Raw genomic sequence first — 18822 nt, forward strand, 5'->3', positions numbered from 1 at the left:
ACTACTAGTATATAATGTAACAGTGGTATTTTGGAACAGGCCGTTGCGTTATTTTATAGTCATGTCATAACTCATAATGCAGTTCCATAACATCGAGTATTTTTTGTAACAGCAAGTATTTTGTATAACAGGAGTATTTAATGTAACAGTGTTATTTTGGAACAGGCCAGTGAGCATAGAGTTCACTGGAAGAGCCACGTACTGCTAGTACGTAATGTAACAGTGGTATTTAGGAACATTTACGTACGTACGAGTAGTATGCAATATAACAGTGGTATTTAGGACGCTAAATGATCACATACTTCCCTGTATGCCATGTGATGCAGTACGATGTCATAATGAGTCGAGATGTGAATTCCTGGAAATGAAATCTTTTCTAATGCTAAATTGAATTCGTAGATCAGGTTTGTTCGAAGCAGGAAATGCAATGTAATTTTAAATTATTTGTAACTTGGTCACGAAATCGAAATGGATCCCAGTGGTAAATAAAACCTAACCTATTCTTCCTCTTCTGCTTAGCTGAAGGTCACAATAGTGTTCAATTTCTCCAAAAATGCATAAATAAAAGCTATAATCAATTCGGCCGCGCTAAAATTCATATTAATAATGCACCGTCATGAAGAATAATAATCTCACTGTAATGAAATATGAAAATTTACCGTTGTACTTTTTTTTAAACAAAAGAACTTCAATAATACAGTCATGTTTCAACAGACTTTAGTTTAATTTCAAGAATTGGTAATGAAACTAAAACTGTAAAGTATTTGGAAATAAAACATAACCTATTTATTTTCATCTCCCTTGATAAAATTCACAATGCAGTTACTATAATACAGGCATTATGTTATTTGATAGAATCCTATACTCAATTAACATCAGTTCCAAGATAATGTGTACATTTTTTAAAGACGATCTTCGTATCTTTACTATTTATCTTTTACTTTAGTTTCCAACATTTATTTCAGTACGACGAAAGGATTCCCAATTCTGCTTTCAAACAGTAGCGCCAACTTATATGGGCTCGTCGTGTTGTGAGATTTATTTAACTTACGGCTCGTCAAATGTTTGAGCCCACCCACTGTTTTCCAAAAGTTGGCGTCACTGCTTTCAATAGTACCAAACATGTTCCGTTCTGTGGAACAGGCGTTGTCATAATGTAGTTCCAAAGTGAAACGAGTATTTGTAACCGCAAGTATTTCGTACTAGCTCAAAGCAACACTGTTATTTTGGAACATAGTGTTCCAAGGTGCTGTTACTTTTTGGAACAGTTCCAAACAAGGAACAGTTCCAAAATAACTGTTACGTTATTTTTTCCCCACCTCTAATGTAAAACTTAGAATGAAATTAAAATGTTCAGTTGACTTCGGTAGGTAGACACAAGCCGTCAGTTTACGAATCACGATTTGACCGCCACTGCATAGCAATTCACGTCCTCAATGACAAGGATATTAACGGAGGTTAGCCCAATTGATTCAACAGTCTTATTTCAGCGGTCATTTAATAATAAAATGAGGGTTCTCTCAGTCAGGAGAACGCTTGGCTTCTGAACAGGACACAGCTTGCGTGCTATGAAACGGCTGGAAGTGTTGGGAATGAGAGATATCTAACTACAAGCAGAAGAGGTACGAAAGTAGTTTTTATTTAACAATTATTTTAAATAATGAACACTATTCAGGATCAGGATACTCTGATAATTTTTAACACAAAAATAATACCAAAATTTATGCTTCTGACCTATGATATAGTGGAGCGATTCCCAATTACTTTTCCTCGCGGGCTACACAGTTTTAAGTGTTCAGACGGAAACAGCCATTCTGTAACACGAGTTGCCGTAGGCCACAATGAACAATAATAATTATTTTTAAAACCATGTTTCGTATTCACGTATAAAATTGACTAGGAGTAACTGCTGATCTTCCAACAGAAAAATCGCATTCCTTAGTTCATCTATCTCCTTAGACAAATGCAAGAATTACGTAAATTTGTAGCACATCTCTAATATTCTCATTATTATTTTCTATTCTTACAGACGATGGAAATTTCTTCACTTTTTTCGTTGTGGACCTTACCATTTGTAGCGGTAGGTCTGCTGTACCTGTACCTGACGAGGAATAATGATTACTGGAAGAAAAGAGGAGTGCCTTATGTGAAGCCTGGATTACTTTTTGGAAATCTCAAGGATTCATTCCTGGCCAAAAAAACCATTGGGGAATGCTACCAAGAAATTTATTGGTAAGTTGGAACAGGTACCTTCAGCGTCATATCCTGTTGAGCATTGATAAGATAATTGGCTAATGGGATAATTATATAACTTGGATACTTTTATATTAAGAAAATACCGACATTTACTTCATATCAATCAGATTTTCGAGGTCCTCAAAGTAGATATAGATTATATGAATATTGAAAAACTGAATAATCTAATGAATATTTGGCTGGGATATATTTTACTTTCAATTCCAATCAAAACATTTAATATTGTTTACTTACTTTCCATTATGTTTTTCATAAACATTTTTATGTCATTACTACAAATACTGTCACATAAGTAATGTCGGTTTTGGAAAAAAAAAATTATTTAGAGTGTGTTGTGACACGAAATTAATCTACAGTAATCTTCAAAGTAAACGCCATAAGACTCTTATGTTCAACTGCTTTCCAACGAGGTTTGTTATTTGTTACACCGCAAAGAATTCGGTGATACCCATTTTAACGACTTCCTGGTTTCGAAAATTTCTTCTGCGAAGTAATTAGGTCATTAATTGAAACAAATTTAAATTTATATATTCTTATTGTGTAGTAGGCATAAAACAAATTGTAAGGCTATTATCGCCGCGCTCTCATGGTTAACATTCGGCAGGTCTTTGAGCGGCCACGTGCATAACATTCGGCAGGTCTTTGAAATTTACTTGTATTATTGTTTTCAATTTCTTATGTCGCCGCTCCAATCACTCGCCTCAATTTCAATATTGCAACCAATAAGCAGCTTCCATTATTAAATTACACCTACTTGTCTAATCCACGTGGACTAAAACCGAGGTTGCAATGTCTTGTGCTGAGGACGAACATTAAGGTATGTGATTAAATATTATTATTACATAGTTATTATTGAGAGTTAAGAATGTCAACTTACTCGTATATGAAATAATAATAATAATAATAATAATAATAATAATAATAATAATAATAACAACAATAATAATAATAATAATAATTACAATAATAATAATAGCCATTTAACAATAAAACAAACTAGTGCTTATTCTTATCGAGGAAGTAAACGTGGCAATGTGACGCTTAGAGTGAAACCTATAGAGCAACAATCGGTCGGCAAAATTATATTTTAAAAGCACACCGTACGTTAATGTATGATGTCAACATGTTAAGCATGAGGCCGCGGCGATTATACTTAATTTCAAATCAGAAACCCGCCCCTGAGCCCGAGCTAAAATTTTATCTGTGTATACTGTATTTGTGTTAAAAGTGTTAGCAAAATAATATAAAATGAAAATGAAATGGTAATCTGAAGGCACAAGATCAGGGCTATAGATCGGGTGTGGTAACAGTTCGATTCCTCATACTTGTATTTTTTCAATGGTTGTTATGAAGGTATGGGGTCTCACACTGTTCTGTTTTCTTATTATTTTTTTCGTTGTTGGTAATTCTATAGCATTTATTAGTGCTTTATAGTTATGGTAACTGATGGAGTTACTTGTCAACTAGAGATGAACAAAACTAACTGCCGCTCTCGCTTGCTGTGTTCGCTGCATTTGTCTTTCGAGTCTCGTCTCGTCATTCTCGTGCGCTTCGAGTCTCGCTCGTCATTCTCGAAATAGCATTTGGTCGGCGTGGAAAGATTTCGTAACTTTGAATAACATACATCATTGAAATAAATAACATTATAAGTGTTTAAATGAGACAAAAAGACAGAATAGAACTGTATCTTAGTTGTCATATCATCATATCATAATAGGTACCTATTGTTATATAAATAGAAACAAATTCTCAAATAAATTTTGCATTTCTAAGAAACATGAAACATAACGTTAATATCTTTTTACTTGAGATTGTACACTCGATCTCTAACATATGAAAAGAAAATTCCTAGTCTTTTAATAAGGTCATAATAATTAAATAAAGACTGGGGAACGAATTATTATACAGGTAAAGGTAGAGATGATGTTTCAAATAGGCTACTTGATTTTTTATACATATATAACACTTGCCAAAGTAGAAAGATAAAAGTTCACTCAGGTATAAACAACTGTGGCGATTCAAGGCTGCTTGACGTTCGGGACTTCGGGAGTGATCAATCTCGACGTCTCAGAACACTCACAAGCAGTCTTTACATCAACGACGCGACGTATACAATATTGTCGTGCGGGATTTCGGCTTTGCGCGCTCTGTTAGTCTTGTTTTCTCGATCGTTGTTCATCTTTATTGTCAACAATGTGACGCTGAAACTTGTGTTCAGGTTACCACCCAGCTACAATCCTGATATACTGTATTTTATATTTTTGATGAGTGGCTAATTAATATTAACCCGGCACATTCACAATCACATTCACATTCAAACAAATTTCCAGACTTTAGAAACCCAAGCAATTTTTCTTCTTCTTCTAGAAAAATTCACTGAGAGTCAAGCCCGGGAATCGAACCCAGGATTTCCAGATCTGGAAATCAGCATGCTGTGTCCTGTGCAACAGAATTCTCTTCCGATTAGCTAATGCGGAGTGCCTCTCTTTCAAACTTCGTGAACCCGCTCTAACTATTGAGAACAAAGATCCTAATCGACTGCACGTTTTTCCTAGTGAATAAGAAGTTCAAAATTCCACCAGACACTGTTGAACGACACTGGCAGGCTGACGGAGATCGAGCCACTGTTTTGAAGTGTCCGGGTTGCGGTAATTCTCCTGTCTGCCAGAAAGTTCTTCAGTGAACCGAGCACGTGGTAATCGCAGGGCCTCGCGCTCAGTGCTTACCATATGTTCGATCTACTGAAGAAGTTCCTGGCAGGCATGAGGTTAATTTTCAACGACGACGCGGAGGCGATGATTCCTCGCCCGACCGGCCGAATTCTACAAAAAACGGCATCTCCAAACTAGTGATGCAATGGGACAAATGCCTGAACCGCGGTGGTGACTATGTTGAAAAATAGTCAAAGGCCTTAGAACACTGCCTGTATATGATTAACATGTATGTTTATTACTGTTGCCGAAAAAAAGGGATAACAATTTTTCGATTTGCCCTCGTAACTTCGGAATTTTGACTTTGATACGGAATATCATTGGTTACTATCCATTGATTAGTTACTGAGTTATAGCTCTTATAAATTGCTACTAATTTCGTAACACCTCAATTCCAGAATTGCTCCCCTTTTGGAACTGATTTCAAACATATATTTCACGTCAAAAATGTCATCCATTTGTTTACACTTCATATACAATAGGTATGAATTGGGCCCAAAAACATGAACAAAGCAGCATGATGTAGAAGTACATATTTGTCTCCATCGAGAAAATATTATCAAGGTTTCTGTAATAATATACGCAATGGATTTGTTATAGTAATCTCCACATCTTGTTTTTTTTTATCAGGAAACTGGATGGCTACAAATATGGCGGTGCATTCAAGTTCGGCCAGCCTGAACTGATTATTAGAGATCCTGAGCTTATCAAGAATATACTAGTGAAGGAATTCACTAGTTTCCATGACAATGCTATACATGTGGATTTAAATACGGATCCCATGTTCGGACGGAACCCTTTCTGTCTCACCGGGGAACAGTAAGTTTATTATTACATCTAGTAACGGTTAAATATTTAAGTTTTTTGCTTTTTATTACACGAAGTACGAAGAAAAGCTACAGTGAATCCAAAGTGCATGTTATCAGCATCCGAAACAACTAAAACATGCATTTGGACTTACCATCTGTATGTCTGTGTACACCGATTGCTCTTAATCATTGAACGAATTTGGTTGATATCTACTGGATGTAAGGGGTATAAGTGCCATTATTTTAACTGACGATTGTTCATGTTACAAGGAAGAAAAAATGTCCTCACAATTTTTTCTACTTGCAATATTTAACTATATTAAAGTTTACAATATTAAGCATTTGGCAACGTTGCTGGATGGAGAGGAGGGGATTTACAAGTACACAGTACAGCTCAAGCGGATACAGACATACCGGTACAAAACAGATGCTCTGTTTTATGCAGGGGCGGACCAGAACAACTGTTGTTTACATAAAACGAACAGCAAATACAAACTTTGAATATCGTTAGTAGAACTTTATGGTAAATTTCCATTTTATTTAACAATATTGGTACATTTTTTTATTGTACGTCTAAAAAATAAACAATAATGGTTTACTGTACAAACTCACACGAACATTTACATCTAATGCAACGTTTAATCCCTCCCGCTTCCTTAAACAGTACCATATTTTAAGAAATTTCTGGTTGTGTGATTTTCGAAACGGGGTAAGAAACTCCACTCCTAGTTTCTAATAATCGTTGAGAAACCGCTACAAAAGTTAGCCGATTACGTAACCTTTGCGGAAACCGTTGACGGTACATCTTCTTGCATCACTTGAATTACGACGACTTTCTCCGTAAATTAATAACATATGATATTCCTAAGTTGTGAATGACATTGTAAGTTGTTTATCAAATACCTGTAGCCTACTGAACTGTCATCCGTTCGGCAGTAGGCCTATGGACAGGAGCTTGGTCTCAGCTGAGCTGTACGTCTGTGCAGAGTAAATCCTGCTGAACGTTGCTACGTCTCTCACGCCAGAATATTAACACATTTAAGCATGCATTATTATTTAATTTCACGAAAACGTAATGGAACACACAAATATTTATTTAAACTGATATTAATTTTTGCTAGATATACCTACTGATGTAATTGTTTTAGTAATTTTTTTAATGATATAACCAGTATAACGTCAATAAAATAAGGAAAGAAATTTTTTCTGCGAAAACTATCAAGTTTTGACCCTATGTTGTATGGACATTTTTGATCCTGTAGACCGTCTCCGACGACTCTGAAAAAGACGGAACTTATACCCCTTTCACTCTGTATATTTACGAGTCAGTTTATCCGGGAATAATGGGCATGAAATGTAATAACATTAATTAATTCCATCGACAATTTCCATTTGACGATTCGTACGATAGCGTTACACAAAAAAATGACGGTGTAATGTAATATTCGAAGTATTAACTTTCAATCCGGAGAGGGGAAGCAGAGCGCTGTCAATCGGTTCTTTTCCACTATTTGGAAAAGCGATCAGAAACGAAGGCAATTAATAGTACAATCCTTCACGAAATGCAGTCTGTCTACTAACACTAGTCAGCAATCCATCATTGTAACGAGATAGTAATAGAGTCAGACAATTAATAGAAAATGTAGTAAAAATACAAACTGGCTTACTTATGTTCATCTACCGGGCGGAGGTTGCAAGTCCTAGCAGTTCTGTCATAGGCAATGTTACATGTTGTCAAGATCGGATTCTGTGTTACTACTCTGCACTCCGACTGTCACGACAATTGAAGCGGTTATTCAAAGAAGAGCCCAATTCATCGTTTTAAATGTCAGAGCAGGAACAATAAACTGAATATCTAGGTGTCAAATACCAACAAAAAGTTAGTTCTTTAACATTACATGTGTAAAGCACTTCCAGGAAGATATTTTTTCTGCAAGTGCTTGAAAAGGATTAAATTATTATTTAAATAACAGAAATTGGGCCCTTCTTGTATAATACTACTATTTTAGAAATAAAATTTATCTTAAATCCTTACTATCAGTGGCGTAGCATGAAATTTTGAGCAGGGAAGCTAACTCAAATTATCTTTCATGTATGAGGAATGGTATTGCAAAAATATAGTCTTAAAATAAACAGTAGTCAATGTCAAGTCAGCAGTACGAAGATTGTTTGGAACCTCATAAGCAGGGAACGGATTATATGCATTTATTGTATATTTTATACTTCTTATCGATTTGAATGCCATTCAAATCATCAAAATCTATATTTGAATCATAATGGAATGCTAATATACTAGTACTGCGTACTGACGCTCAACTATGCTCTGTAGTTCTAGTAATACGCACTCGTTATTCCTTAATCCACTGAGGACGTTCAATGCTATTTTCTCTTTCTCGACCCTAGCAAGTTCGAACTGAGGTCTCCGCTAGTAACTCAAAGTATTCGACTCTAGCTTCTCTTGGTCGAGCCGCTGAAACGTTTGTATTGTTATTTCGCAAACGATTATTTGGTTTCTCTTCACATTCACGGTTTTACGTAATATATTTAATTACAATACTCAGCTAAACCGTCTAATCTAGAGTGTGGATGTTTCGTTAAAACACTTTTTCCAACATTCTGAACTTACTTAGGTATGGCTGTTACAACGTTGTTGGGATGACCCATTGAAATTATGAGTGAACTTAAAAATAAAACAGTTGCGGGAATTTGAAACTGTAACTTTTTTTCGAGATAAACACATCTGGTACTTTTAATAATTTGTGTGTTGGATGCATAGTCATATTCAGGGAACGGATTTATATGGACTAAAAATATATGAAATATGTAAATATATATGTAGTTATTTTTACCAAAATATGGAATTAAATATGGATTTTTACCAAAATATGGAATTAAATATGGACTTAAAATTATAAAAAAATGACTATGTACGTTAAATATTGGTACATTTTAATCAAACTAAACAAAAAATATAATGGACGTACCTTATCTTCCAATGTAGTTTCAACAAAACACAATTTTTATTGTCTGTTACCATAACAATAGGTTACAAACATTTCTTTCAAGTGCTGAAAAGTGAATCTTCTTCTATTGTCTCTGAGGATAGATTTATACTGACTAAAAGAGCGTTCGACGTCACAAGAAGTAACTGGTACATAATTCAATTTCACAATGTCTGCTGGGGATAAGTCCAAGTTAATCTTCACTGTTGATTCACCACTCATCACAGCAACAACCTTTTGTAGTTCTTCATATCCAGGGTTTTTTGAAAGTACAGTGTCCACCTTAGCTCTTACTGCATCTGCAACTTTACCTCTACCACGATTCAGTTGTTCCACAGTACTATTTATAATTTCAAAACTTTCAGATAGTGAAAGGTGCCTATTTTGGAGACTTTTGAGCGTTTTTATGATGCATGGAAATGTATGCTGAATGTGAGCTAAGTCATTCTTCACACTTATGTCACAGGTAACTGTTTTCGCAGTATCAATTGAGACTGCATCTTCAGAGTCCAATGCAAGGAGAACATTGTTAATAGAGTCTATATGTTCGGCATAATATTCAACTGCTTCTAGCCATGTACCCCATCTAGTTAAAATTGGCTTTGGTGGCAATGGAATTTCAGGGTACATTTCTTTCAACACGTTAACTCTACTGGGAGCTTTGAGAAATACTTTTTTCACTGATGAAATCAACAAATCTACTTTAGGGAAATTGTCTCTGACCACTTCTGCCACACGATGAAATGCATGCGCCACACAAGTAAAATGAGTCAATTTAGGATATACAACAGATAATGCTTGTCCAGCTTTGACCATATAAGGGGCAGCATCGCTAATAAAGAATAACACATTATCGTACATAATACCCTTTGGCCACAGGATACCCATAGCTTCGTTGAACAGTTTAACTATAGTTTTGTTATTGCACTTTTCTAGAACATCACAATGTAAAAGAATTCGTTCAGAATATTGTTCACTTAACAAACCGATAACTACATTACCAACAAGTCTACCTTCTTTGTCGGGAGTCTCATCAATGGAAACCCAAATTGAACTATCTTTAATTTCATCTCTTATCTTCTGTATTGTCTCATCGTAGATGGATGGAGCATACGTCTTCCTAAGTGTTGACTCATCCGGGATTGTATGTTGAGTATATTTTTCAAGGAATTCCCTGAAGACCTTATTCTTTAGTTTGTAGAGAGGAATATCAGCAGAGATGAGAGAACGGCACAGGTCGATGTTAAACTCAGATCTTACATTCGATGTTGTTGGTTGTGTTAAAAACAATTGTCTCTGCTTGGAATTTAGTTGTTTGTTGGCCTGATGTTTACTAGTTGTAATGTGTTGTTGCACCAGGAACTTTTGTGTAGATGATACTGCACACTGACACAAATTACAAAATAATATTTTATTGTCAGTTGATAAACCATCTTCTTTAAATTCTGAAATGTAACTTGTTAGTTTTGATTTTAAATTGACTGAATGACGTACTTTTGGCATATTTACCGTCTTTATAGTATGATTTACAAAACTGAACCTATGTGTACTCTGACTGGCATTTAACTGTTGAGCTGCACAACTGAAGTCTGTTAAAAATTTTAAATTAAATTAATACAGTTTTGTAACTTACTTTCCCATTGTTGATAGGACTGCTAATTTTCAAATAACTCTGATGTTAAAGGGATTACTGAACATGTGTTTAAATCTCTATTGTTGAAATGTATTTTTAAAAGTTAATGGAATTTTGTTTTGTTTTATTGTTAAACCTAATATAATATGGACTGTTTTATATGAAATATGGAAAATATATGGAAATTAACGAAAATATGTACGAAACTCTAAAATATGGAAAAATATGGAAAATAAAAGTAGGATTTTTCAACCCTACACATTGTGAAACATAAAGATAATGCAAAATATAAATTATATTAGCTTTATAAGTAAATATGTATTTACATATAAATCCTTTCCCTGCTCATAAGTAACACCAATAAGGCATCACCTCAATGGTACGTATTAAAATATTATTTCATAGTTTACACATATCTCTAACAATGAACACGTATACGTCTAATTTAACATTAGCTCACTCCCTGTCATATTTAGAGAAATCACAATATTAACGGTCAATAGATACAGTGTTAGTAAAATTACGTCAATCAACGTTAAAATCTTTATCAGAAGATTAATTTTGACTACATAAATTAGTGTCAGGAACTGTTATTTCACTCATTATTTATTATATCAGCCACACTGCACACTAATACTTGAACTGAACACAACTCACGAAAGGGATAACTCGAAAGCTAAATTCTTTCCAATGTCAAAACTAGCTTCTTGCGAGCCTTGCGACCAGGGTAATTTAGTTAGAAAGGGATGGAAAATCTGCGGGGTGGGTTACACAGGAGAACGCATAAAAGAAGCAATAATATTTCTTGCTTCACTATGGATTGTTTTTCCTTTTTTTCTTAGATTCTGCCATACCAACTCACAAATAATGCAAATAAAGAACTTAATGTGAAGCGAATAAAACGAATAAAATTATAATAACACTCGATACTTTGTTAATTAACACTTCTTACTAATTATTTAATAAATCGCTTGCACAGAGACGTCTCACGATCTCATAGTCGACACAGTAACAACTAAGTTGAACAGGAGAAGACCTAATGTTTCCGCTTACTATAGAACAAGTATTGCACGTATTGTTCAGTCCGCTCTCGTCTTCTCCTGAGTCACCGACAGTATTTATACACAGAATCTGTTTCTTTATACGCCAGGTGGAAGATAACCAGAGCCCAGCTAATGCCGGCCTTCACTGTGACGAAACTGAAACTATGGTTTCCACTCGTCCAAGAAGTATGTGAAGAATTGAAGGAAAAACTTCAGAAAACTTCTCACTTACGTAAGATCGAATTTCATATGAAATGAGAATAGTCTATACAGTAAACCCTCGTTAATACGAATTCGGTTAAGATACATCTCCTTAATATGAACAATTTTCCTAGTCCTGGCTCAAATACAGTGATTTTAATGGATTTTTATTCGGTTAATACGAATTTCAGTTTATACGAACTGCGAACAAATTTTAGATCCCCAAATTTTTATCCTCTCCTTTAAAACGAACAAACGACAACTTTTATGTACAGCCTTTACAGTTTATTGCATGGAAATTCTCTTCGCTTGCTATCATAGTAAAGACATCAAAATGTCCTTCAAGATATCAATTTGAACACGCATAATATGTACTGCTGTATTTCCCCAGAGGAACCAGAGTAGTAGCACAGTCTAGTATATACAGTCACGAAGCTTGAGTTTGTGAGGGCACTAGGAACAATAGACTGTGCAGCTCCTATTTCGTATTGTCTGTAATGAGGCGATAGTAGCGATCCTAGTGGTTAGCAACTATCTATGGATGCATATTTACTACATATTGAGCTTCGTGACTGTATATACTAGACTGTGGTAGTAGTTCAAGTCTTCTGTGTGTCCTATCTCGAGAAGTGCCATTGCGTGCTTCAGTGTAAATTACTGTTAGTTTTTCACGGTCAGTTTTTGGGTTAACACCTCATTACGAGCAACAACATGAGTTAAAGAAGGAAAAAATCTATATATAAACTGAAGTTAAAATTTTGAATGAAGTGTCTCAAGGTACTATGAGAAAAACTCAAATTGCAAAACATTTTCAAATTTCAAAATCTAGGTGCTCTTTCGTGCATAATAAAAACAAAGATTAAATTGACGCTGCTCCAGCATTTTGATGTCTTTACTATTAGAGCGAGCGAAGAGAATTCCCATGCAATATATTGTAAAGGATGTACAGTAGTGGCAAAAAAAAAAAAATAAAACCGGAGCTGATTTCAGAGCCTTGTTCACTCCAGAGCACGATAGACTGGTGACTAAGACTTTCGTGGTTCGAATCCTACCTGGGAAGGAAACTATTTGTTGTTCCTTATTCAAATTTATTCCCAATACTTTTCGACTTCAGCGATATTTTATTACTTAATTAACTTATTATACCCAAAACATGAACTTTACCAGCAATCGAAAAGTATTGGGAATAAATTTGAATAAGGAACAAAATAAAGTTTCCTTCCCAGGCAGGATTCTTGAATGGTTAAAAAATATGAGGGCACAAAATGTACCACTATCAATAAATCAAAAGGTTAAAAATTCGCAATACAAAAATATGTAACACTCATGTTTTATACATCAGTGTCTTTGGCAGTAGCATGTACTTACAATACCGTTTTTCAGCCATTCAGTTTTTCAAGACATAATATACCATCAAAAGAAGAGCTTAATCTAAAAATTCCTCCTCGACTTGGCTTAAACTTATCAAAGAAAAATGATATTATTTTATTACTGAAATTCTTAAAACCAGAAAATGCATGACATGTTCTCTTCAAAATATTTTGGATTCTAAGCAGTGCTGGATGAAAATCATCCTGAAAGTGAAATCAGTGAACATGAATAAGAATATTTGACACTATAGTAGAGGAGTTTTCATCTGTAGCATAGTTTCAGAACTGATGTTCTTAATAAATATTCTGTTTTCCTTATTAGAAATTTGAAACAAATGTTACTTTGTTTCTACAGTACATTTCCATAAAAAATGTAACGACTTACCGGCTAAAATTCTTTTTTGTATTATTTTGATAAGCTGAAGACTTAATGTACTATTATTTCTCATTATTCATTCAATAAATGTCGTGTATGTTAGTGAAAAAAATCAGGTCCCGTAATTCAAGAATAACCTATATTCCAAATATGGAATGACAGACAGAATGTTCTAGCCGTTGGCTATGACGTTTTCAAAAAGGCCATGGTATTGATTATCTTTTAATAGCCTACGTATGTGGAGAAGAAAATTCAGTAAATGAAGGGGCATGAGTGAATGGCTGGGGAATTTCTAAGAAGAGAAAAATGAATAACCGCCTAAGGATAGCTATAACCTCGATGAAATGCGACTCTTACACAACCTTCTCCCAGATCGAACCCTGGCTACAAAGGCGAAGCATTGTCATGGAGGAAAACTAATATATAGTGAATTCAATTTAACAAAAATCCATAAGAATTCGGATAAGACGAACTTCGTTAATGTGAATAGACGATTTCTCGGTTGCTTGAGGTTCGTCTTAACGAGGGCTTACTGTATATTATTTCAATAGAACATTCAATTAATGGCAATTAATAGTGTGATTCATTCCCAGACTTTATTTTTGTAACTTGAAACATCATTTCTCACAGCCCTTGCATAGATTTTTTCATATCAGTCTAAGACTATAAAGACTGATTATGTATTCAATTATTTTAATTTATAGTTACTACAGTTGAGCTAAGAAATTGTTTAATACGACTATTACACTTTTACTACGTCATACTACTTTTGATCAATTAAGGACGTGTTTCAACTAATCATAACTGTTTATCGCTACGATTTTGTCACTTCCCTAGCATATGTACAGGGACATCATTTTATTTTTACTTCAATTTTTATTGTACCTGAGTTTTTGAATGTACTTCACTCCCACCCCTTCTACTAAGGAAGTTCCAACTCCACACAGAACCAAGACCGCAGATAGTAAGCAGTACTGAGTTACTGAGTATAGTACGTTCCAGAAATATGTTCGCGTTTTCCAGTGACGAAAGAGCTTTCAATATTGAATCATATTTTCGCACAGGTACTGTCCGTTTGCCTATGTCGCATACCGATTTCCCCCACCTGCTTCTGCTCGCCCCTCTGCAATAGCTGGGCTGTCTTAGCTCTTTTCTGAAAACATTAATTTCTCTTAGGAATTGGAAGTTTACGTAATATTATGCAGCTGTTTAATTTAACTTAAATAAAAGGGCCTCGTTAAGTAATTAACTGTCACGTGATTTCCTCCCTTTCTACAATCCTGCGGCATAACCACTTGGACGGACAGTAGATAGCATGTCTGAGTAATTTTATATTTTCGGGTCGGGCAGAAGTGAAGATTGAATTTACAGTACGTAGAGTAGGTACAGAATTATTTCAACATGAGTTACTAGTAGAGTAGGTACAGAATTATTTCAACATGAGTTACTAGTACGAAGGACGAAACTGGCAATTGGAATTAGATGCAATAGTCTATAGTGCGATAATATGCACAAAAGAACTGAAGCCTGTATCGAAATGAACGGCCACCATTTTCAAAATTGTGTTTAAATATTCATATTATGATTATTTTTCAATTTAACTTCTTTCACGCTAATGTGCTGTAGACAGTATAATATACACTGCATAATGAATACGTTCGCATGGATAACTCACTTCGTGAGTAAAAACACTTATTCTTAATACAGTACTGTACTTTGATTAAAGAAAAACCTAATGAAAATTATCAAACTCAAAATCGCGATATTTCCTAGTTTACGTAAATGGATGAACTACTTTTCTTCCTTCCTATACCTAGTAGAGTGATTTGTGTTTTACGCCAGTATCATCGAACTCCAGTCTTGGTGTTTCCGGTTCTCTAAAGGTATAGACAGGTTAATATTAAAAATGTTAGTAAAAATAAAATGATGTCCCTGTATATTCTTTATCACTTTCCTAGCATCACTTTCCTTTTCTAGAGTATGGATTCGCTCCAGGTGCCCAGCCCTGCTATAAAACTTCATTGACAAAAACACACTTCCCTGATAAAACACACTTCTTCACTGACACAACACTTCAAATAATAAAACATCAGTTACACCCTTTAAATAATATAATATGTTAAAGTCTATTAGTAAAGTCCTTAAGCCTATTTTATATACAGATTTGGTTATTGGTAAAGTCGTTAATAAGTCTGCAGGTAAGGCATTCCAGTCCCTGATAGTACGATTGAGAACAGAGAAATTTCCAGTGTCCGTCCTAAGTCTTCTTTCCCTCAGTTTATATGAGTGGTCGTTTCTTGAAGAGTAATTTGGCGGCTGAAAGCTATTTTTTATGTATGAAGTATAATATAGTTTATGCCATCTTAGCATTATACAGATTGTTACTACATCAAATATCGTGCGTAATCGACTTACATATTATGGCACTTGTGCCAATAATAGCAAAGACGTATTCGCTATGACGTAATACCGGAACGCTTGGGTAGCTATGCATGCAAATGGTCTGCCCTTTTGCTTACCGCTTTTACGCGCCACGTAAGAAGAAATGAAATGCAGGACAGAAGGTAACGTATCATTTATTTCCAATATTTAGCAATTTTGTATCACTTTTGTAATATCACATAAAACAGTTCTGTGGTTCAGAGAAACTATATTAACAAAATAAAGAAACATTTGTAACATACAATTTGATACCAAAGATGTAAATAGAGTTTATAATACGTGCAAGGTCATCCATTTCTCTTTATTCAATGCCAATGCCAGGCGCAACTGATGGACACGAACATATGAAGACTTTGTCAGCTATGGATGACGATTATTTCATAATTTATTCCTACAATTTATAATGCTAAGATGCTATAAAGTGTTGTATCCAACTCGTGGACAATCGTATGACACTCGTTCGTGCGACAAACATTCACTCATGCCATAATAATCAAGATTATAGGCTACACTTGTTGCATAATTAACTAATATTATACTCTCAGGACTCAAGAAGACAAGCGTTTATAAATGTGGAATAATTTAATATGAAAGGTACAGTTCTCACAACGTTTTTCCTTCAAATAGACGTTCCGTGAGTGTGCGTCCACATGTGGCAGCTGAATTTTCTTAAAAGGTGTTGAGGTATGTGGCGCAACAAGGGTATAATTTCTAGCATATTCCGTGACAAGGTAGGTGCTTATTTTCATTGTAATTTGTGTGAGCATTATGTGCTTGATTTAACGGGTTATGAATATCCGACTCTGCCGGGAAACGGCGTGCTGCCTAACACTCGCGGATGAACGTCTATTTGAAGACTCAGTACTTCAATAAAATTATTAACTTACTTTTAAATCTTAAACTTTTCTTTTGCCCTACCCTACCCTTCTTAAATTACATATCTGTTCATTTTCAATGTTTCGCAGATGAATACGAAGTAAAGGAACTCTGTGCGCAGTTCACAACCAACGTTGTGGCTTCTTGTGCTTTCGGGATAAACGGAGGAGCTATAAAAGATCCAGAGAGTGAATTCAGAAGAATGGGCCGTGCTGTGATAGAACCGGACTTCTACCAGAATATGAAGATCTTGATCATATTCTTCATACCATGGCTTGCTAATTTATTCAAGTTGAGGTGAGAAAATTATACTAGAATTGAAAACAATACTTATTTAGAAAACAAATTATTATTCATTATCTTCCTAAACCAGGGCTGGTTAAAGGTCCATTACAGGCTCATGTGTGGTCGATCGATTGTTTTATAGCAGTAGCGCATCAATGGCTAAAAAGTGATACCTCGTATCTCCAAAAATATCCATTTAAGTTAACTATTAAGTTAGTGCTTAAGTTTGTAGCGTTATTGTTCGTCATCGCTACACTGCGTTGTTAGGAGATTGTTATTTGTTATTTGCAGCGTTGTGCTTGTAAATACACCTTGAATTTTGCGGATTTGAAGAAAGTTTCAGCTATCTGTGAGCTAAAGAAGACGAACTGTTTAAGAGTTTAATACAGGAGTAAAGGCAACGGAGGCGGCTCGAAACATTTGTGCCGTTTACGGGAGAATGCCATTCGAAGAAAGCAAGCAAGAAAATGGTTCTGTTATTTCATTACACAACACTCCGTATAAAATTCAGTATTCATCCAAAAAATTATACGTCTGGTGGGATAACGAAGGCGTATTGTACTAAGAATTTCTTCGTAGAAATGTAACCATACCTGATGACATTTATTACCAACAACTCAGTTCTAGCTTTCAGCTTGTAATAAGACTGTTGTTATTTGCACAAGTTAAAAGTTAACCCATGAAACTAATTAAGCCACACAATATGAGACTAACGTATATGTACATTGTTGCCAGTCAGTTACACTAGTATTTTAGTTCAGAGTTAACTTTCAAAGAATCAGATTTATGCCCGATCAAAGTAATCGCGTGGTCGTGTGATTACACCTGGGTACCAATGTTACAGTGCATCAAATGTTAATAAAAATAATGAAATTAAAATGTTAAATCAATTTCACATTTTCTTCGCCGAAATAATTTATTTCGCTCTAAAACAAATCTATCGCCATTTTCGCTATTGTTACAAGCGTACTCGTAAATCAGCCGCGGCGAAAATGCGACTCACGAGCACATTGTGGCTCGCAGTGCTTTTCTCTCGCTTCCTACCTACAACCCCCACCCTCTCACTCACTGGAGTCAAACTCCGTTCTATTTGTATTTGTCTCGGACCTGCGAGTGGCGTATCGTCGCAATATCTCTCTCGAAACCATGTACCTCTATAAAAAACGAAAGTTTCAAGTAGGATGGGAGAATGCATTCTTTTGCTTACAATATGATGAAAATATTAAATGTATGATTTGTTCACAAATATTACTAGGAAAACGGTTGTATAACATAAAACGGCATTATAAGTTACTACATGTTACTGATGAAACATTAAAAGGTTAAGTGTTATTATCATTATCATTATCATCTCTGTACGTCGATTCTTTTACAGCAGATGTACGAATAATGCGGTTAGATTTTCAATTTAAAATCACAGATTTACAATATGACGTTAAATGAAAGCTAGATGTAAGGACTTGACAGATATTGAACTTTTCAAATCTTTGGAAAAAAATAAATATTTGAAGCTTCGTTCTTTCGCTTGCTCTGTTGAAGCCATGTTCGCTGTAACTTACGTTTGTGAAAAATTATTTTCAACAATGAAAATAGTAAAAATCAAATTTAGATCACGACTGACAGACAAATACCTTCGTGATCAACTACGATTGGCAGTAAGTGACATAATTTCTGATTTTGAAACTTTGTCGCAAAGACATTCTGAAGACAGTTAATTTTAGGTTGTGATAATGTGTCCTATATTTTGTTGTTCATTTCTTTCTTCATTACACGTCCTAAGCATTAACTTCCCCTTCGGTTGTCCGCCTCCCTCCATAG

At 35.0% G+C, this 18822-nt stretch overlaps 1 protein-coding gene across 1 annotated transcript in view; it reads left to right on the top strand.

The window, feature by feature from the left end:
- LOC138702790 (uncharacterized) overlaps positions 1-18822 on the top strand; it is a 120051-nt gene that overhangs the window by 52633 nt on the left and 48596 nt on the right. The window contains exons 2-5 of the mRNA XM_069830088.1: positions 2030-2232; positions 5598-5786; positions 11562-11686; positions 16809-17016. Of these exons, the coding sequence (XP_069686189.1) occupies positions 2030-2232; positions 5598-5786; positions 11562-11686; positions 16809-17016 (725 nt within the window). The remainder of the gene's footprint in view (positions 1-2029; positions 2233-5597; positions 5787-11561; positions 11687-16808; positions 17017-18822) is intronic.

Source organism: Periplaneta americana, chromosome 7 (assembly GCF_040183065.1).
Source record: "Periplaneta americana isolate PAMFEO1 chromosome 7, P.americana_PAMFEO1_priV1, whole genome shotgun sequence".
Lineage (NCBI taxonomy): Eukaryota > Metazoa > Arthropoda > Insecta > Blattodea > Blattidae > Periplaneta > Periplaneta americana.